We start from the raw sequence: 21,427 nt of genomic DNA, 5'->3' as shown, positions 1-21,427 counted from the left end.
TGTTTTGTGCACTCGACAAACCATGAAGGTACATGTAGATCACCCCATTGTCACTGTATCTTCTGTGCTGGCTAATGCATCTTCAGTTACGTGTTTTCCTTTTTAATTAAATCTCATTTTTATTCCTTGCTATTTCCTGTTTGTCCAATTTGTTACAAACGGCCTTGGATCCCTTCACTTTGACCATTCTGGTGCAATCTCTTGGCCGTTTTTCCAAGCCATTAAAGAGACCATGTTAATTTTTGTATGAAATGCCACAGGGAGCTTGTTTGTGCAAGATCATATTCAGTATTCTTGGCCCATGCCTTCAAAAACAACTATCTATATATAAATGGAGGGAAAGCTTGATGCATGTTTCACCTACTCCTTCGAGAGAATTTGACAGAGGAAGCTAAAACTTTCAGGGAATAATGAGGGCACCCTGAAGTTGTGCCTTCACAAGTTTAATTTGATTCCATCACATTTTGAAGAAAGACATAAAGAAGTTGCCCATCTTGGTATTTTCTTCCCTTGGGGGAGTGGTGCAATTGGAATTATCTGAGCTATACAACGATGCATTATATAATATATGCACATAAGCAGTAGGCATGTTTTTGTTTCGTGTACGTAACCCAGGTTATTTTTTAGTTGCGGGAGCAGCTGTCGAGGCAGCGGTCTGTTGCCTATACACTGCCTAAATCGAGAGATTTGTCAGAAGAAGTTGTTGCACGCTTGGAACAAGATCGCCCCTGTGATGGGTACTCTTGCTAGTAATATTAATAACAACTATCGGTTGCACAACCTGCAAGTTGACAGTGAGGTTTTGATTACAGCAAAAAAAAGGCAGACTGTCCTTGAACAATTTATTTTATATCAAAATCCTTGTTTATTGTGGGAAGTGGGGGAGTATATTTGGGAAAGGACAAGGAAGAAATTGTAATAAATTGTTCAACACCATTGAAAATTGCAGGTACTTTATATGGAATGCTGAGTGAATATTGCACAAGGAAAAAAAAAAATCAAGCATCTTGGTTGTCTGAAAATCGAAATATTTTTACAAAAAATTGCATTATCGAAACAAATGAGTAATGCTTGTGTTTTGTATCATGAAAGGCCAGCTTTCAACATGTGTGGACAATGTAACAATCTCAATCAAAAGTCTGCCTGCAGTCCCTGAAAAGTCACATTGCTACAAAAGTGTGTTTGACTCGTTTGCATGAGTACAAAAACACGAAAACAGAGTTCAGGACATGGAAGTAAACTTTATAAAGTGCAATTGAAAATGCTGCATTGTACAAATACAAAATACAATTAAACTATCTCTCACTCATCATAATCCTCATCATCAATGTACCATACCCTTTATAGAGTGTCAGTGCTGTCAAAACAGTCTTCTGCTATGCTGGGTGGCTTCGTTTATGCAGGTGGCATTTGTTACGCCGGGTGGCATTGGTTACGCCGGGTGGCTTTGGTTACGCCGGCTGGTTTTGTTACGTTACGTCGGCTGGTTTTGTTACGTTATGTCGGCTGGTTTTGTTACGTTATGTCGGCTGGTTTTGTTACGTTACGTCGGCTGGTTTTGTTACGTTACGTCGGCTGGTTTTGTTACGTTACGTCGGCTGGTTTTGTTGCGTTACGTCGGCTGGTTCCGTTGCGTTAGGTCGGCTGGTTCCGTTGCGTTAGGTCGGCTGGTTCCGTTGCGTTAGGTCGGCTGGTTCCGTTATGTCCTGTGATTTGGTCACGTTGACTGGTTTGTTCGTGCCGGGTGGTTTTGCCTTCGCTTTTTCAACAGTCAATGAGGACAGGAATTGGTCATTTAAGCAGGGTGTCAGCGATAACTTGCCGATCTAGTGTGAGTGAAATACGACCTGAGAATGCCCTCAATGCAAAACACAAGGGTGACATTTTTAGCTGGGTTGGGATTCAAACCCAGGCTGGACAGCTCAGAAGGAGGGATGGGGGGGGGGAGTGCATACCTTTAAGCCATCCTGCCAGTCCAACTCGCACTCAATACCAATAAGAAAAATGAATTCCTTTAATCTGCATTGAGTGCGAGGAAGCTTTCTTTACGAACTCAAAACAAGCTTGACAATATAAACTGTCAGGTACTTTAATGGATTTGAGGAGGCTTCATGTGCATCACTAATCCGTATTGTGCGCTACCTCTTCTGGTTCGGATCCAGATTTGGATCTTCACCGAAATTTAATCAATTTTTCCTTGTCGCACACCCAACCTGTACACCAGGTTTTGTTGGAATCTCTCCTTAACCTTTTGAGATGTCTTGCTTCATTTCATTTTGGCCCAATCTCTCAATAGTGAAGAATCACTTTAAAAATTCTGGTATCCAGACCCTCACCAAAAACTACTCCGTTCGTCCTTGTCACACACCAAATTTCATCCAAATCCATCCTAACTTTTTGAGATATCCTGTACACAAACAGGCGGGTGAAAACATAATCTTCGTCTATCCCAGATGGCGGAGGTAAAAAGATCTTGCAAAATCGATTGGATAAAATTATTGCAGTCATTTGTCAATAATAATAAAAAAATGGCTTGCTTTTGAAGTATCTCCGTCACACCTGTATTCCGACAAACACCGTCGCTCCACTTCCCAGATGTTCTAAATGTATTTGCCAGAGGGTGGCGTCAGTCTGACATCTGCATTCGCGATTTAAATTTCATCACCACGTCCCTACTTTGATGTGTTTTCACATCAAATGCCCATTGATTATTCTTTCAAGCATCTGCACGACTTGCATATAAATAATGTTTCCTGAGATTATGGAGGAAGATTGGGAGGAAGCGGAGTTGTTTGAAAGACAATTTTACTCCGAATGATTCGCCCCCTCCACACCGTAGGCTTTCCGTATCTTCACATTGCGCAATATCGCTTTATTTTGGTCTGAGTATTTCCTTCACCATTAACTTCTAATTGTTAATAAAATGTATAAAAACAGTTATTAAAATGTTAAACAAGGTGACCCCTGTTTCAGCAGGAAACCAAGTGTAACCATTAGTTTAAAGTAACACAGGGAAGAGGGTGCTGTATGTACATTGGGGGGGTGGGGGGTGGGGAGATGGTTATTGTTAGTTGCACTTACAAAAGAAGCAATGCCCATGTTTATTACCTTTCAGTGTTGTGATGAAAATGAATTTATCTCTGAGGAACACCTTTCCGAATCGGACGGTGCTTCGATCGGTTGATATTCATCGGCTTGGAGGATTGGCACATCTTCCATATCTTTAACCCGTCACTCAACGTCAGGTCGTTTTGTGATGTTAAACTTAAAAGTGTGCGATGTAGTTAAATTATTTGTCGTATGTTTTTTTTTTTTTCTTGGAAAGTTTGATCAGCCGAGTCTGCGCCTGTAGTTTCTATGAGGTTACACTTTTCCATGTTTCTCAAGCACAGGTGACAATGAAATACAAGAAACACAAACACATTGATGTACCCGCTCGTTGGAAGACTACAATGGTGAATGATGGCATCAAAGTTCAGAAAATTTTGATCATGATATGTGCACAAAGCAGATTTGTTTTTAAGTGTGCAGTCGTTGACAGTCTGTTAACAATATTGTGTTTGGATTCGAATTATCATTGTGGCTGACCTGAATGCTCGGTTTGAACCTTTTATTCCGATGCCATTTTATAAAGGCTTCGGCAATGAAAGGAAGAAGAAGAAGAAAAAATATATCTCTGTCAATTCAACCATTTATGGGTGACAGTATGCATTCGTTCCTGCTGATGCAATTCTTATGTAGCAATTCATCCGTAGGTTTGAAAGGTTCAGCAGTGTAAGTGCAGGATACCCGCTCCATCGCCGAGTGCTGCAAAGGGAAGGACCGATCGCCCCTTTTGATTGGGAAAGGAAATGCGGTCAATGGTCGCATCGACTTCTCCTAAAGATGCCACGGAAGAAATCCAATATGCGGTAGAGCCAGCGTAGCCTGCCTCGTCTGTGCTCTGCAAGTATTCTTTGCTGAGCCTGTGGGCAAACATGGGATGTTAGGGCATTCCTTCCTGTTTTCATTCTCACATCCCAGTACTGTTATTCCAGGCCCTTCATACAGTCAATCCTGTCTGCATTTGTAACATGAGCCAAGTGGTGAGTGGAATTGCCAAAAGTTTATTGAGCTTCACTTAGCTGTTTATAAGCAAGAAAAGTGACCGACACGGTAAATAAATAAAACATTTTTAAGCGTATGGCCTTGTGAAAATAATATAAACACTTTCTGTGAGGGGCTCGGAGCTTCGACGATGAAAGTCGAGTTCCAGGGAAGTTTAATTGATTAATTTTAAACCACCTTTACTCGAGAGTTTTCAAGTTTCTACCAGTTGCTGTTCTCACAACGTATTGGCAATTCGCTATCACATGCAGGCAGCTGCCGAAGTTTTTCACTCAAATGCAGGCATGGAGATCTGGCTCGAGATGAACGTGATAATGGCAAAGCTTGAGCAATCTTGGGCCTCATAAGTAAAGTAATATACACAAAGATAACATGACTGAGATAAAGGTGTTTGAGATGAAAATGTTGACAGCCATGAAGGTGAAGAGAATTGGATCGGAAGAAAGTTGGTCACGTCGTGTTGACACGTGATAGATTAAAGAGAAGCATCGGCCGTGGCATTGCGAGGCTTTTATTTGTTTAATTTGTTTTTTTAACTTGCCATTGAACTCAAATGGAATGAGCGAACAGTTGAACAGGCATGACGGACCAATGACAGCTTCTCGACTGCCGTTGCTAGTAGATTAACAAACAGCGGATGTTTGGTGTCGATGACTTCAACAACAGCTCTGCTTTCACATGTGATGCCGCATGTTTGGTCCTGTCCTGTGCTCTACTTTTCATGAGTAGCAGCTAGCCATAGTTTGCCATGTTAGTCTCAGCTCCCTGGTTAGGTTAATTGGCGTGTGACTCGTGTTAACTCTGCACATTACGATAGTCCGAGTTCAAATTGCAACGCCACCTTCCCGCGACCACTCGTGATAATGCTTATATCCGGCTTAGTGCCAAAACCAACGCACACCTCCGTGAATTTTTTTTTAAGGGGTCCAAAGCTTATGGGGGGAGCTTGTACGTGTATCACGTGTTGTTGGATTACGATATTTGGTGGAGATTCATGGACAAATGACACCATTTATGAGATCAAGCATCATGAGCTATAAAGTCCAAGCATCGCTATTTGGTTTTGTGCATTGATGTTGACCAGCTATTATCAGCAAAATTTGCAGTCATTTAAGGTTGAAAGTGATAAAATCGAGCAACCAGTTGCATTTGGCAACTTTCATTTATTTATCCCCTTAATATAAATAATTGGGCTGAAGTCACTACAGTAGGCTATCGTAATGTACAAAATCATAGCGATGCAAAATGTTTCTCGAACAGTGCGTAAACAAGTCTATCTGAAATGCTTTGAGCTTTTCTTTTTAAACCTGAGTGAGCTCTCCAGTATTTCTTGTGTTTAATCACCGCAATCGGGGTCCTTTGTGGTTAAGAACATTTGAGTTGCTTTTGCAGAGCCTCTGCCCTATCATCTGGTCATCTAAACCCCACAAGCCTCACCAAAGCCCCTTTCCTCGTACCTCCCTTTAGAATCCCATTCCCCAACCCTTAGGAACTCCACAACGGTGGTGATATTTTGCATCCCTTTCATTTCCCAGGGCCTTACTAGGCCGGACATTCGTGGAAAGGAGCGAGATCGTATGCAACAATATGATCGATCCAGGTTGATTCATGGCAGCTGTCTGGGGGTGAGGGGGGGGTGGGGGATTAGAAAAAAGTTTTAATTTTGTGGTTTTGTGTTGATTTACAGGTTTGTTATGAAGGAAGGCCTCCATATAGATGTCGATGTATTTTGGGTGGAATTTTTGGTTTTTTCATTTCTCGTTTTCACAACCCAGATGGCCAAGCCTGCCGTTCACCGACCTCTAGCTGAAATTGTAACAACGACTGAAGGTGATAGGAGTTTGTAATATGTTCATAATTCCGGCGATAGCTCGCCTACCCTTTATGGAGGACACCGTGGCATCTTTAACGTCCACCATCTAATGCCGATAGATGGGACGTCCAGTTTAACGTCCATCCAAGGGACGGCACACACATAAATGAATCTCCCTGCCTGTAAAACACCAGGATGATGGTTTATAACTGGTTTAGGATTCAAACCCAGGCTAGACGGTTCAGAGGCGAGTGTACGTACATCTGGCCTATCCTGACAGTGATTGTTTTTGTGATGACAGCTTCTGATAATGGGAGCCGGTACCATGACATGAATGGATAAGTTGAACTGGTGACCTCGCACACCATTCCTGATAACATGGTGGACCAAATGAAGATGTTGACCAATGTGAGAGCCAGATTTGGAAATATATTTGCTCCAAGATGAAGAGTATATTAAGTATCTCAACTTTTTATGTTTCTTTTATGAACCTTTTTTTTGTTGAAGTCCATTGAGTGAATGAATTGAAGCGCTATCTAAATATATATATATATATATATATATATATATATATATATATATATATATTTTGGCACGCCCCTTTCTTTGTTCCACCATCAGATTTTTGTTACTGCATGAAATGAGACAAGCTTTTACATATATAGTAATGATATTGTTACGTTTGAGGGGGGGGGGGTATGCATTCAAAGGGTAATTAGGATGTTTAATTAGGTATGCCATGCTGTTCGAGTTTACCAGGATCTCGATGTAATAAGTAGCAATTCAGTGGTGATAAGTTGTCTAGTAAATGTTCATTTCTTCAAGGGGGAAATGATAATTGTCACGTAATTAGATAGGGACACGGGATAGGGTAAGTGTGTCTGCGTAAACCCCTTTTAGTATTCTCTGGAGGCTGGCCGTGACGTCACAGGACAGTGCCGCGGATGGCTCCGCCCCGTGATCACGATTGGCGGAAGGCGACGGCGGTGGGCCAATAAACGGCTCGATTGGAAGTGACGAGGACAGGAGGATAAAAAGGTTCTGTTCGGGGTCGAAAAGGAAGAGGAAGAAGATCGGGACAAAAAGATCGTGTTTTTTTGGGGTGGAGGCTGTTGCGCAGGAAGCGTACTTGTTGTTGTGCTGATTCGATCGTGTTCTTCATCGTGTCTTGGAGCCTTGCTGAGCCTCGTGCCTCACCTTGGTTGGCTCTGGGGTTCTGCTGACTCGGAGTACGGTGTCAAACGGCGGGCGGACCTGCCTCCCTCTCCTGCTCGCAATTTGGCGCCAGAACTGGTTCCCTGGCGGCTGTGAGCGGACTTGGGCCAGGACCAGGAGGTCGACAGCACCACGGTTTCTCCTGCCCCCCCTGACGAGAGCAAGGCCAGCTCGTCCGACGCTGATCCAGGGACAGTTGCGTCCACACCACGGTCCAGCCTGACCACCAGAAGTAGCTACGTTTTGTGTGTGTGTGTGTGTACTTGGCGCCTTAGAGGGTTTGAGATCTGTATATTCATTGGAATTGTCTGTGTTTTCCCCACGCCCGATCCCACACCATCCCGTCGAATCGCCCCGGATCCCTCTTCTTGCCGAGTCTTGTTATTTCTGGTTCATAATAAAAACAAATAAACATCATCAACTCAGTGAAAAGTGACTCGTGCTACCTTCCTCGTCCCGTTTGCAGTAGAGCGATTAGAACCACCATGTTTGGGTTATAAATAAATAAACCGCCTCCATCGTTTCGGCTCATTCTACGTTGGCGGGACTGTTCAAGTCCCGTGGATGTCACAATATTATTGTCTTCCTTAAGAGGCCCCTCAAAATTCGTTTTCATGATTATGCTAGTTAAACAGTTCATGTTCTCCATTTGCAAAATGGGAGGAATTATTGCACAAAAAAGAAATTTAAATGTTTCCCATTTTTTAGAGGACCACTAAGATGAGTTCAGCTCATAGAATCACGTTCCATTTGGGGAGAAAACAGTTGAGTTCATACCTGACTAATTTGCACTTTCCATGTGCCGTAGTTTCTTCACAAAACCACGACTTTCTGACCAGCTAAAATCTACAAGATATGAATATGTAGACGAAACTGATCCAGCCTTTTGGATCACTTTAAAGTAGGGTGCCCTGTAATTTTAATGCACTCTATGGATCCTCCGGAACTCACGAATGGTACATGTTGTGTAGTCGCTAAACTACGTGGTAATGTCATCGAAGTGGAAAACCTGAATGATAATCAATGGATAAAAATGATATAATATATATTGTTTAAAATACATTCATGCTATCTGTCTTTTACCATATGTTGCCAGTGATGCCCGTCGAAGACGGGCACCGTTACTAGTATATATATATTTGAGGTTTCTTAATCATATATCGACATATGAGGCACCGCGAGGAGGAGTGATGTAAGGGACACATCGGCCATTTTGGAGTTAATGCCATATAGCACTATTTTAACCTTTACCCTATCATCATCATATCATTTAAAAATGTCACTTACATCACTCCTCCTCGTGGGGCCATATATATATATATAATGGAATATGCATGATAATGAGGCGGGAAAGAAAGTAGGTCGGTCTTGAAAAGAGTTGAGATGATGGGCAAATGTCTAAAGGAGTTTGAATGATTTAGGAGTAATGGGAGAAGGAAGGGGGATTTATGGAATATGTGGAAGGGGGAGGGGGAGGCATGGAGATGGGTAATGTTCCACCATGACATGAACATTTCTCTTCATGGTTATTCAGCGAGCATTGCCCTTACAGAGAATGTTCAAGGTTATTTTGAAATGATCCATAAAATCATATCAACATTGGTACACAGAGAAGCATTTAAACCGTGCATACCTCTTCCATAACATCACTATGGAATTGATCACTCAAACGGCGAAGTTCTGCTCCCACCCGAGTGCAGATTTCACCATGTGAGTTTTCAGAAGGTTCCCCGTTTCCACCCGCACGGTCTTGTCTCCTCAGGTCCTCTCCAAAGTCTTCTCCTGGACCTAATGCACAGCAAATGTTACAGCCATTGGTCCAACATCGCCTCTCCACACACAAAACTATGTAAACATTCCTTTATGACTGTGTGTTGGTCTGACAGGTGCAGAGACAACGCATTCATCTTTGAGCTGCCGAGCTGGGGTTTCATACCCGATCATAAACTGTCGAATTGATGCTTTACAAGCAGGATGTTGCGTCACAAAGTGCCTCCTTTGGAGTGTGACATTAAGCCGGGCATCCAGCCAGCATTAGTCAGTAGACTTTAAAGATGCCATGGTGTTTATGATGAAGGGTAGTTGAGTTATCGCTGGGATCCTGAAAACAAATTCATAATTCCTGTAAAAGTCACCTTCAGTTGAACGTCAAGCCTGGCTTGTAGTTGGTCAAAGACTTGGACCATGTTTCCTCCTCGGTCAACCCCAAAAGAAGGTGGGATTAATTGGGGGGTAATTAAAGAAGTGGTAGTAGTAGTTAGTAGTAGATGAACTGTTCGAAAGCTTTTAAAGATGCTGGCTAACCACCATCCCGATGTTATCACCATTGTAATCAAAGCTTTGTGAGATATGCATCTTCAAAGAAAAAAGGAAATCATACTCAAGTGACAGCTCATGCTTGTGGTTCTCTGGCTCACAGTACTTTCACCCATTTCTCTGTACCCTCCATTTTAGTGGCTTTCTGGATTCCTCGTATAAACACAGTAGTCTATGAGTCACACGCGGTCTTTTTTTCAACAATCTCTGGCCGAGGGAGACTAAGAACGGTGAAAGGAAGCACCACAATGGCATAAGAATGGGCTTGAACAGGATGCCCATCCAGTCGTGAGACGTACCTTTTGTGCTTATGACATCGAGGTAAGAGATTACACACGGGAACCTAACTAGACTACACACAGGAAAGTTTTTTTAAATGCAGGTATTGGGGCTCATGCTAACAGAGAGAATAGAGCAGAGAAAATGGGGCAGAGGGAAATCAATCAGTGGGTGAACAAACGGATGAACTAGCACAAGGAGAAGGATGGAAACTGTCTTAGCGGGTATACCAAAGCATTGTTGTGGGAATGGGAGAGACCTTGAGGTGACGGTGGGTTGCAGACTTGAACTCCTATCAGGAAGATCTCAAGAAAACGGTCAGGAAGACCATTCCACGGGCAAGAAAAGAACAGTTTGAAAGAATGGAAGTGAGCGGTTGAGTCTTGATTGGGGAGGGTAAGCAGGAAAGGGTTTCTCATTGAATGTGCGCTGCCTGGAAAAGCTGGAACAGAGACAGAGACACACAGACTACAATGTAGCCAGTTCAAAATTTTAAAAAGACACCTCCAGTGAGCAAGGAGCCAACTCTGAGACTCAGCTTTTGGCAACGTAGAAGGCCTCATCTTCTGGGGCCTTAAGGGAGACAAGATGGGAAGTGTTGATTGAAAATGGGAAAACATTTGGTAGTGAAATGGTAGACTGTCTCAATACTTGAGAGAGTAGTTTGCAACATGGCCATCGGTTTCTAAACTACTAAAGGACTTGTTAGTTCACCCCTATGAGATTGCTGACTTTTTAAAAGCTTAGGACTGGAACAAAAGTGGTTTCTTAATCATGTAAATATGTAGTTGGTCAGGATTGTAGAGGAATTTAGAAAGGCATTACATGATGGAAAATGGCCTTAAAAATGCCTGCTGCTGTTGTATTACATGATGGCTCCACTCCAGACACAACCTGGTTGAGTTGACAAGGCTTATTATAACCAGGCTCCAGTCCAACAGGGTGTTACCATGGCCAAATTGTCACTTTTTCAGTACTGGTTATGTTGTTGATCATCATATTTTGTTGCCCCCTCCTCTCTTACACTCCCCCCCCCCCCCCGCCTCTCCATGCTCCCAACAATTCTGTTTGAAACATCGGTAGATATATTTTAATGATCGAAGCAGTTATAAAACAGTCCAAAGTGATTTTGAATGGACACAAAGATTAATGTTAACACAATCCTTGCATGACCCTGTGTGCCAAACTTCTACCCACAGATAACCATCCTTGTCTCAAGGAGCAAATCAAATCTGTCTTAGCTGAAGTCCAGTCTCTGGCTCTCGTCCAGCAACCATTGTGTTGCTCAATCTCGAGGTTTCTCAGTGACCGCCTCTTTATTTACAATTGTGTAGTGGTGGGCTGGCTGTTCAAGAAATCGGGGAGGGCGGTTGTCGGGAGGGGTGGTCGGAAGTGGTTGTGGTTGCAGCAGGTGGCCGATGGAATCTGCCGGACCCCAAAACCACCGCAGATCGCTGCACGCCACACATAACCTCAAGTGCCTCGCACGCACTTCTCAAAACAAGAGACCTTTTTGTGCTCTCACGCTCGGGCAACAGCTGGAGTGATGCAAGTGGATACCTCGACAACCATCAATCGACCAGATTGAGGTGTCATCACATCATCAATGTCACCACTGGATGATCATACTGGATGTCTGGAAGTTAATAGTTCTTGTAGTGTTGGCAAAAATATTCAGATTTTTGTTCTGTGTTATTGGAAGTCTCATGGATTTTTTTCGATCAACTTCCAAGACAATACAGTTTATAAAGTGACTGATAATATAGTAAAGACTTTATATTGATCCCAATCTGAGAGAATATGGAAACACCTCCATGGACCCTCCATTTATGTGGTCACTTGTGCAAATACTGTGATGGAGAAAACTACCAATCTAAACAAAAGTTTCAATTCGGTGAGATATAAATATGGGTCTATGTCTTGTTGATGGTCATACTCTTATCTTATCTTGTTAACATAGCTGGAATTTGGCAAGTTGCCAAACAATGGCCTACTTTTCAAGAGGGATCTCTAATGTCCACAAATAAAAACTTGCAGATGGGACATGAATGTTCACATCCCTCCGAGGAATGGCACACTTCATCATGCGATGTCCTGCCCGTGAAGCACCAATCCGACAATTTATCAGCGGGATTGGAATCGAACCAAGAATGGAGGGCTCAAAAGGCGATTATGTAACCTCCGTGTTATCCTGTTAAACAAAAACGTGTGTGACTTCTTGTATTTGTGCAAAACGTCACACATTCAGAGCAGGTATATCAACTTGTCCTGAGACCTGCTCGTAGCCTTTCTCTTCCCCCAGCACACGTCAGTCATGCTCATCAATGCCTAGTGGGCATTTTGAAGCCAAAACAATCATAGGCGTGGGTTTGTGGCCTGTCTGCGTTATGAGCAGCAAACATGCCTGGGCACGTCGGCTGGGAGATACACAAAGCTTTCTGAGCCACAACGGATGCCATGAGAGGCGAGGAGAAGACAAGAAGCAGGACTTGGAAGGAGGTGGGGGTTGTAAAGTGCAATTCCAGGCGCTAATTCACTGCGTTTTGTGCCTTTCATGCGCGGGGGGGGGGGGGGGTGGCGATGATGATGATGGGAGCTCAACGTGCACAAGGGGCACGGAAAAAAAGTACCATCACGATGGTGTCCAGTTGATACATAATGGGACGGAGGGACAGAGCTCATCCTCCAACAAGCAAGTCATGCAAAGAAGCATATGTGGTCCAGGTGAAAAGAACAGAGGGAGAGTGCAAGGCTCCGTTACAGAAGGCAGGCATGAAGCTCCGATGCCCAGAAAGTAGTTGCAAACATGCACCTTCAATGTGAAAAGCTTTGAGATTTGAGACAGGCATGCTGCTCTGAAGCGGAGAGGATTGGGGGGGGGGGGGTGAGCTCATAGCTCCGACAAGGAGGTTGAACACGCGATTCGCAGAGGGCAAGCGCACTGCTCCAACACAGAGAGCAGAAGGTGAGCATGTGCCTCTGATGCAGAGAGAAATGGGTGATTGTGCTATTCTAACACAAACAGTGACCACATGTGGCTCTGAGGCGTGGGGCGGAAGGTAGCCAAGCAGCTCTGGGATGGGGTGAGGAGGGCGGGAATGCGGCTCCGAGGAGAGGAGGGCGGGAGTGCGGCTCCGAGGCGTGGAGAGGGGGGCTGGAGTGCGGCTCCGAGGCGTGGAGAGGGGGGCGGGAGTGCGGCTCCGAGGAGTGGAGAGGGGGCGGGAGTGCGGCTCCGAGGCGTGGAGAGGGGGCGCGAGTGCGGCTCCGAGGCGTGGAGAGGGGGCGGGAGTGCGGCTCCGAGGCGTGGAGAGGGGGCGGGAGTGCGGCTCCGAGGCGTGGAGAGGGGGCGGGAGTGCGGCTCCGAGGCGTGGAGAGGGGGCGGGAGTGCGGCTCCGAGGCGTGGAGAGGGGGCGGGAGTGCGGCTCCGAGGCGTGGAGAGAGGGGGCGGGAGTGCGGCTCCGAGGCGTGGAGAGGGGGCGGGAGTGCGGCTCCGAGGCGTGGAGAGGGGCGGGAGTGCGGCTCCGAGGCGTGGAGAGGGGGCGGGAGTGCGGCTCCGAGGCGTGGAGAGGGGGGCGCGAGTGCGGCTCCGAGGCGTGGAGAGGGGCGGGAGTGCGGCTCCGAGGCGTGGAGAGGGGGCGGGAGTGCGGCTCCGAGGCGTGGAGAGGGGGCGGGAGTGCGGCTCCGAGGCGTGGAGAGGGGGCGGGAGTGCGGCTCCGAGGCGTGGAGAGGGGGCGGGAGTGCGGCTCCGAGGCGTGGAGAGGGGGCGGGAGTGCGGCTCCGAGGCGTGGAGGGGAGTGCGGCTCCGAGGCTTGGAGGGGAGTGCGGCTCCGAGGCTTGGAGGGGAGGGCGGGAGTGCGGCTCCGAGGCGCGGAGGGGAGGGCGGGAGTGCGGCTCCGAGGCGCGGAGAGGTGGGTGGGAGTGCGAATCCGAGGCGTGGAGGAGGGCGGGAGTGCGGATCCGAGGCGTGGAGGAGGGCGGGAGTGCGGCTCCGAGGCGTGGAGAGGAGGGCGGGAGTGCGGTTCCGAGGATTGGAGGGGAGTGCGGATCCGAGGCGTGGCGTGGAGGGGAGTGCGGATCCGAGAAGTGGAGAGGAGGGTGGGAGTGTGGCTTCGAGGCGTGGAGAGGATGGCGGGAGTGTGGCTCTGACGAGTGGAGAGGAGGGCTGGCCTGCGGCTCCGAGGCGTGGAGAGGAGGGTGGGCGCGCGGCTCTGACACGGAGGTGAGTCCTGGCCGAGATGTTTTTCAACCACCCACCGAGATCAAAGAAACACTGCAGCTTGACATGAACCTCATCCACAAGACACTTGGATAATAAGTCTGTGAACTTCAAATACCTTCCAACATACCGTTGTTGTGCTCCATTTGATCCACCTGCTGATCAGCAGGCAATCTCGGGTCGACTCGACGCGTCACTGATGGTCCACGATGTGAGTATCCCGCCTTTTGCATGGAGAATCTCGTATCGGTTTCCCAAGGTTGAGCCATCACCTGTAGCATCCTGTGAGCAGAGAGGGGTGGGAAGAAAGATTTAAGATTTATGTTTGATGATCTTATATTATACAATTTGACTTGCTCTGGATCCAATTGAAAAACAAAAAAAAAAGGTCCAAAATGTTTATCATTAAATAACAGGATTCTAAAGCGTCCTGTACCCTCGGTGCAACCAGAACTTTTTCTTGGGGGTGGGGCATAGATGGCCCATGCCACCTCTCGGGAGCAGGTATGACTTAAATTAAATAAATTAAAAGGAGTTTGGCCAAAAAGTCTATTGTTAGACCTTACAATATGTCTATGTGTAGGGGAGAAGGAACGGCCCCCTGGGTCCCCCCTTCCTCACTCGCCTCGTTGCACTCCGTCCTGGACTATGAGGGTTTGGCCAGGACGTGCCCGGGCAAGGCAGACTGGTACACAATGGCCTCCGGGCCATGCGCACATGAACACAAGACCCACCAAATCAGGAAAGGGAGGGTCTGATAGGGTTTGTGTCCAAGTCAGTCTACCTACTGTGTTCTCACTGTCTCCCTCTCAATGAGACCGAATGAGGCTCGATCTGCACTAAGCTTCAGCGTCTGGACTCTAGAGTGACTACCGCTGCATCTATATGTCGAGTGCAGGTCGTACAGCAGGTCTGTCCAACTCCGTTTCGTTGTCTGCACAAGAACTGCCACCTCTCAACACCGCCTTACCTGGAGTGGCTGAAATCTCTCCCTTTTAACCCTTAAACGGTCGGTCATTAGATACTGACCCCCGGCCAAACACCCTGTACTTGCACCAGGCACCTGACTCATCACTGGTGCAGCTGACTCACCTGCGCGGCACCTATCTCACGTGTGGGTTACCCAGCTCACCTGTGCGACACGGTGACGTCCGTTCGGTGCTCCAGACTGGTGGTTAATACGAGAGCGCACTCTAGCGCACGGTCCTGCGCACGGCTCGAGTTAGTGGTCTGCGACGCAACCGAAGACCCTAAAGCCGAACTCCGACACCGAAGGCGGTTCGGTGATGACGCTCCATCGTGTGATGTCCCGATTGGGAACAATCGTTCGACGTTCGGTCTCTCGGGAGCAACTAAACGACCACGACGTGCTTGGTTCCGCCAAACGACCCTGAATACAACGTCCCAACTTTTAACACAACAGCGGTGGTCGTGTTTGGCAGCAACATGTGTGTCCGCTCACACAGCACGGAACTACCGATGAGACCTACCGGAGAGATCGTGGGGATGAGGCACCGACCGCTGCAGGAAGCAGGAATGGGGAGCACGCATCCCCGCAGTGCGCTTTGAGAGTGCACGTCCCCACCTCCGCTGGGTCGGACCAATGGTTGCCCAGCGTTGTTGTTTTCCCGCCTTTGGCCGTGGGTGCACAAAACCGAGTGGGCCGTCCACTCGGCATCAGGTCGTTTGTGCTGCCGCGGAGACTGTGCGCACCCGGATCGCAGGCGCACACTCATCGTCCAAATCGGCGATATAACGTCGCCTCGGATTGCGACTTTGAATGTTACGTCAGAGAGAGAAAGAGGGAGGGAGGGACGGTAAAGGGCTCTTGCTGAAACCCAGGAGCACACACGTAACCATGACGAGAGCAAATGAAAGACCATTTTGGAGTTTAAAGGGCACCTGGAGAAACGAGTTGGTGGGCGTTAAAGATCCCGCGGTGTTCTTCATGAAGGGTAGGCGAGCTATCGCCGGCATCCTGAACGAATGATACAAACTCACTGCACGCTCAGCCGAGTATCCGTGTCCAAGCGGTGACCGGTAACTCGTCCGGGATTGTAACCCCGAGCCGATGACGCTGCTTTGGTCGATGTGAGAGATGATCAAGGAATAAATAATCCCGTCTATGTCGTCATAAATAAGGGATTTTAATCTGGGATTCAGGGTCCTGGACCCAGATGGGTCAACCCAAGGGGGGGGGGGGCACATTGGCAATCACGGCTCATAAATGGTCATCATGACTGTCACGCACCAAGCTCAGGGTCATATCATGTTCTATAATGGGTCGTGTTATAGCCATGTTGTATAGTGGGTAGTTTGGTGTTATAGCCATGTTGTATAGTGGGTAGTTTAATGGTGTTTTAGCCATCAGCCATGTTATAGAGTGGTTAGTTTGTGTTATAGTCATGTCACATAGTGGGTAGTTTGATGTTACAGCCATGTTATATAATGAGTAGTTTAATGGTGTTGTAGCCATGTTACATTGTGGGTAGTTTGTGTTATAGCCATGTTATATAATTAATAGTTTCATGGCGTTTTAGCCATGTTACATCGTGGGTAGTTTGTGTTATAGCTATGTTATATAATGAATAGTTTAATGGTGTTGTAGCCATGTTACATCGTGGGTAGTTTGTGTTATAACCATGTTTTATAATGAATAGTTTAATGGTGTTGTAGCCATGTTACATCGTGGGTAGTTTGTGTTACAGCCATGTTATATAGTGAATAGTTTAATGGTGTTGTAGCCATGTTACATCGTGGGTAGTTTATGTTACAGCCATGTTATATAGTGAATAGTTTAATGGTGTTGTAGCCATATTACATCGTGGGTAGTTTGTGTTACAGCCATGTTATATAGTAAATAGTTTAATGGTGTTGTAGCCATGTTATATCGTGGGTAGTTTGTGTTATAGCCATGTTATATAGTGAATAGTTTAATGGTGTATTAGCCATGTTACATCGTGGGTAGTTTGTGTTATAGCCATGTTATATAATGAATAGTTTAATGGTGTTGTAGCCATGTTACATCATGGGTAGTTTGTGTTGTAGCCATGTTATATAATGAATAGTTTAATGTGTTATAGCCATGTTACATCGATAGTTTGTGTTACAGCCATGTTATATAGTGAATAGTTTAATGGTGTTGTAGCTATGTTACAGAGTGGGTAGTTTGATGTTGTTACAGCCATGTTATATCGTGAATAGTTTAATGGTGTTGTCGCCATGTTACATCGTGGGTAGTTTGTGTTGTAGCCATGTTATATAATGAATAGCTTAATGGTGTTATAGCCATGTTACATCGTGGGTAGTTTGTATTATAGCCATGTTATATAATGAATAGTTTAATGGTGTTGTAGCCATGTTACATCGTGGGTAGTTTGTGTTATAGCCATGTTATATAGTGAATAGTTTAATGGTGTTATAGCAATCAGCCATGTTATAGAGTGGGTAGTTTGTGTTATAGCCATATTATATAGTGAGTATTTTAATGGTGTTATAGCCATCAGCCATGTTAGAGTGGGTAGTTTGTGTTATAGCCATGTTACATAGTGGGTAGCTTGATGGTGTTATAGCCATGTTATAAAATGAGTAGTTTAGTGGTGTTATAGCCATCAGCCATGTTATATAGTAGGTAGTTTGATAGTGCTATAGTCATATTATATAGTGGGTAGTTTGATGGTGTTATAGCCATGTATTTATAGTACATAGTTTGATAATGTGCTTGCCATGCTATATAGTGGGTAGTTTGATGGTGTTGTAGCCATGCTATATAGTGGGTAGTTTGATCATGTGAGAGCCATGTTATATAGTGGGTAGTTTCATTGTGTTATAGCCATGTTATATAGTGGGTAGTTTGATGCTGTTTTAGCCATGTGATAGAGTAGGTAGTTTGATGGTGTTATCGCCATGTTATATATTGAATAGTTTAATAGTGTTGTAGCCATCAGCCATGTTATATAGTTGGTAGTTTGGTGTTATAGCCATGTTATATAGTGGGTAGTTTCATTGTTATAGCAATGTTATATAGTGGGTAGTTTGATGCTGTTATAGCCATGTTATATCGTGGGTTGTTTCATTGTGTTATAGCCATGTTATATAGCTGGTAGTTTGGTGTTATATAGTGGGTAGTTTCATTGTGTTATAGCCATGTTATATAGTGGGTAGTTTGATGCTGTTATAGCCATGTTATATAATGGGTAGTTTCATTATGTTATAGCCATGTTATATAGTGGGTAGTTTGATGCTGTTATAGCCATGTGATTGAGTCGGAAGTTTGGTGTTATAGCCATGTTATATAGTGGGTAGTTTGATGGTGCTGTAGCCATCAGCCATGTTATATAGTGGGTAGTTTGATGGTTATAGCCATGTTATGTCGTGGGTAGTTTCATTGTGTTGACGATGTTATATGGTGGGTAGTTTCATTGTGTTATAGCCATGTTATATAGTGGGTAGTTTGCTGTTATAGCCATGTGATCGAGTAGGAAGTTTGATGGTGTTAAAGCCATGTTATATAATGAATTGTTTGATGGTGTTATAGCCATGTTATATAGTGGGTAGTTTGGTGCTGTAGCAATCAGCCATGTTATATAGTGGGTAGTTTGGTGTTATAGCCATCAGCCATAATATATAGTGGGTAGTTTGATGGTTATAGCCATGTTATGTTGTGGGTAGTTTCATTGTATTATAGCCATGTTATATAGTGGGTAGTTTGATGCTGTTATAGCTATGTTATACGAGTAGTTTAATGGTGTTATTGCCATCAGCCATGTTATATAATGAGTAGTTTAATGGTATTATAATCATCAGCCATGTTCTACAATGGGTAGTTTCATTGCGTTATAGCCATGTTCTACAGTGGGTAGTTTCATTGTGTTATAGCCATATTATATTGTGGGTAGTTGATTGTGTTATCGTTGCAAATCTATAATGGGTGGTTTGGTGTTACAGCCAAGTTATATAGTGGGTAGTTTGGTGTTATGGCTGTTATATAATGAGCAGATTAATGGTGTTATAGCTATTAGCCATGTAATAGTGGGTAGTTCCATTGTGTTATAGCCATGTTATATAGTGGGTAGTTTGGTGTTATAGTTGCAAATCTATAATGGTAGTTTGGTGTTGTAGCCATGTTATATAATGGGTAGTTTTGTGTTTTGGTTGCATGCTGAAATGGGTAGTCTGTTTTTTTTATGTTAAAGGCGACAGGCACGGACGGACTAAATAATCCTCAACGAGGAGAAGCCTTAAATAAAAGAACTGCATAGAGAAGGAAGAAAAGAGAGAATAAAGTGAGGAAGGAAAATGATTGAGTAAGAAAAATGTATGATGAAAAGTATATGATGTTTGTTTGCAGAAAAGAGAGATTAAAGCTAGTCCGGTAGTTATAGTTTGAGTGAGACAGAAAGTAAGACCAGCAATCCTGACACGGAGAGTGTAAGATGGTTCCGGGCACCACTAAAGTCTGATTGTGTCATAGTCATGTTATATAATCTGTAGTTTGAGGGTGTTATAGCTATGTTACATAGCGGGTTGTTTGAGGGTGTTATAGCTGTTACTTCGTGGATGGTTTGAGGGTGTTATAGCAATGTTAGAAATCGTGGGTGGTTTGAGGGTGTTATAGCAATGTTAGAAATCGTGGGTGGTTTGAGGGTGTTATAGCTATGTTACTTAGTGGGTGGTTTGAGGGTGTTATAGCTATGTTACTTAGTGGGTGGTTTGAGGGTGTTATAGCTATGTTACTTAGTGGGTGGTTTGAGGGTGTTATAGCCATGTTCCCAATGTGTCGTTGATTGTACTTTTTTTTTCAGATCTGAGTCATGTGGGAGTTCCGAGTCGAGTAATGAATTGACAACTTTTCAATTCCCCTCAGCGGAGAGGTCGTGGTGCTGTGGAATCACAACCTTCATCAAAACAGGTATGAAGGGCCTGATTAAGAACTTGTGGGAGTGGTAGCGTTGTCACAGGTGTTGGACGTGCGAGGGTTACGGGGGTTAGGCAATTGGTTCAGTTCTGTCTGGCTGTCGCTGTCTGTTCTTTTGTCTCCAACCGTCAGTTTATGATCGAGGAACGACCGACCGAACGACTTCGTCTGATCACACATGTGCAGAGAGGAAGGAGTAAGGTAATCGTTTCAGCCTGTCTGGCAGGCAAACGAAATTGACAACCATTCCAAACAGAAAACCTACTGTTTCTAAAGGACGTCATAAAGGACACAAACATCAGGCACAAAGAACTAACTGAACCATGTAATGTGGTAATTGTTAAATAAGGCGGGGTAAAAGATGCTGCAGCAAAAACGGTTAACTTCCCCCAAAAATTTTTTTTTCCCCACCACTCCAAAAATCTCAATTGAATCATAGATACCTGAACATGTGGAACACAAATCACCTTCTTTGCACTTTCAAACCCCTTCCGTTGAGCAGTACTTGGACATGTTGGTGAGAGCCACCCTCTCCCCCTCTCCAGATGGGAGGGGCTGGTACTTTGGTTACTAAACACTGTGTGTGCTGGTGATGGTGGAGTTTCAGCAGATTGGGTGCGACGTTTTGGGGGGGAAAGTCCCTATCCCATGCACGTGTTACAGGTAAACAAAGTGTGAATCATCGCTCTATTTTTGAACTCATTGCCGTCGTGAGGTTTCCTCTCCCTTGCGAGTTTTGTGACGCTCATAAATGGCGCTGACACTTCGACTTTATTAAAAATGAGTAAAACCCGTCCGTGCGAACTGGACGCAAAGAAGTTTAATAATTACCTGCCGTCGGTGTGACGTCGTAATCCGCACTCGTAGTCATGGTAACGATTCATTGTTTCACTTCTGACGTTTGCGGATGAACGACAAACAACAATGACATCATCGGCCCCAGAGCACGCAGGTGAAACGAGATCCGGGAAAAAAACAAACAGACAAGCACGTCGTTCCTCATGACGTCATGATATCAATGACGTCATATTTAATGGAACCCGCGCGGTAAACAGGTATCCTTACCTTGTTGTTTTGAACCACTCGTTCGGTTCACGGTATGATCCCATATTCGGGGTTAGGTACCAGTCCAGGTATCGTATGAATGAACGATACACCTGTACGGCGTACCTTTGATTTCCATCTCCGGACCAGAGCAGACCGAGTAACACCGTCAACAGGACGACGCACTCATTGCTTCGTTGCGCACGACCTACCAATAACCGGGGTGACCATTTTTTTTTAAAGTCGTGTCGGGAATCGAGCCCAGACAAGACTCTGAGCAGCAGGTGAGTGCAGCAGCACACCTATGGGCAGGTTAGGATGCGGCAATAATAATCCGTGCGTGTTCCGATGGCCTTATGAAACGGTGTGTCCGCGTGAACATCAAGCGTCGTGCTCGTGTCACGCTCGCTGTTTGCGATTTATAACTCGGACCTATTGTCATCGTCACAGTGAAAATGTGCTGAGAGTGTTTTCACAAGCCGGGGCCATTTAATATAGGTGTGCTAAAAATAGTCCGGTG

At 45.2% G+C, this 21,427-nt stretch overlaps 2 protein-coding genes across 5 annotated transcripts in view; one reads left to right on the top strand and one right to left on the bottom strand.

Annotated features, from left to right (window-relative positions):
* Nucleotides 1–130, top strand: part of SAE1 (SUMO1 activating enzyme subunit 1) — a 75,036-nt gene extending 74,906 nt beyond the window's left edge. For both annotated transcript variants that reach the window (XM_085894474.1, XM_085894473.1), the window contains one exon: nucleotides 1–130. This exon is cut by the window's left edge and continues 184 nt beyond it. The gene's annotated coding sequence lies outside the window, so the exon portion shown is untranslated.
* A 695-nt stretch (nucleotides 131–825) lies between these two features.
* On the bottom strand, nucleotides 826–21,224 carry LOC147019773 (uncharacterized). Of its 3 annotated transcripts, XM_085894477.1 has the most exons (5): nucleotides 20,929–21,224; nucleotides 20,695–20,757; nucleotides 14,065–14,228; nucleotides 8,769–8,923; nucleotides 826–3,965 (listed from the first exon to the last, which is right to left on the bottom strand). In XM_085894477.1, the coding sequence occupies exons 1-5, from the start codon at nucleotides 20,970–20,972 to the stop codon at nucleotides 3,858–3,860; spliced, it is 534 nt and encodes a 177-aa protein (XP_085750603.1). In that variant the 5' UTR covers nucleotides 20,973–21,224; the 3' UTR covers nucleotides 826–3,857. The 3 variants fall into 3 exon arrangements, with proteins under 3 accessions (XP_085750603.1, XP_085750601.1, XP_085750602.1); XM_085894475.1 differs by lacking the exons at nucleotides 20,695–20,757; nucleotides 20,929–21,224 and adding an exon at nucleotides 15,437–15,711; XM_085894476.1 differs by lacking the exons at nucleotides 20,695–20,757; nucleotides 20,929–21,224 and adding an exon at nucleotides 15,437–15,693 and having other exon boundaries at nucleotides 14,077–14,228.
* Between the last annotated feature and the right edge of the window lie 203 nt (nucleotides 21,225–21,427).

The sequence above is a fragment of the Eptatretus burgeri genome, chromosome 9 (assembly GCF_056783735.1).
Source record: "Eptatretus burgeri isolate ZD-2024b chromosome 9, Ebu_testis_v1, whole genome shotgun sequence".
Classification (NCBI taxonomy): Eukaryota; Metazoa; Chordata; class Myxini; order Myxiniformes; family Myxinidae; genus Eptatretus; species Eptatretus burgeri.
Note: the sequence above shows the minus strand (reverse complement) of the source record. Positions and strands in the feature narration are given on the sequence as shown.

What these genes read in the sequence shown, in the direction of transcription:
- LOC147019773 (XM_085894475.1), bottom strand. Translation starts at nt 15,624, where the DNA reads ATGCCGAGTGGACGGCCCACTCGGTTTTGTGCACCCACGGCCAAAGGC. An exon ending in TCATCCCCACGATCTCTCCG is followed by an intron (nt 14,229 to 15,436) that starts GTAGGTCTCATC and finishes CTCTGCTCACAG; the next exon opens with GATGCTACAGGTGATGGCTC. An exon ending in CAACAACGGTATGTTGGAAG is followed by an intron (nt 8,924 to 14,064) that starts GTATTTGAAGTT and finishes GCTGTGCATTAG; the next exon opens with GTCCAGGAGAAGACTTTGGA.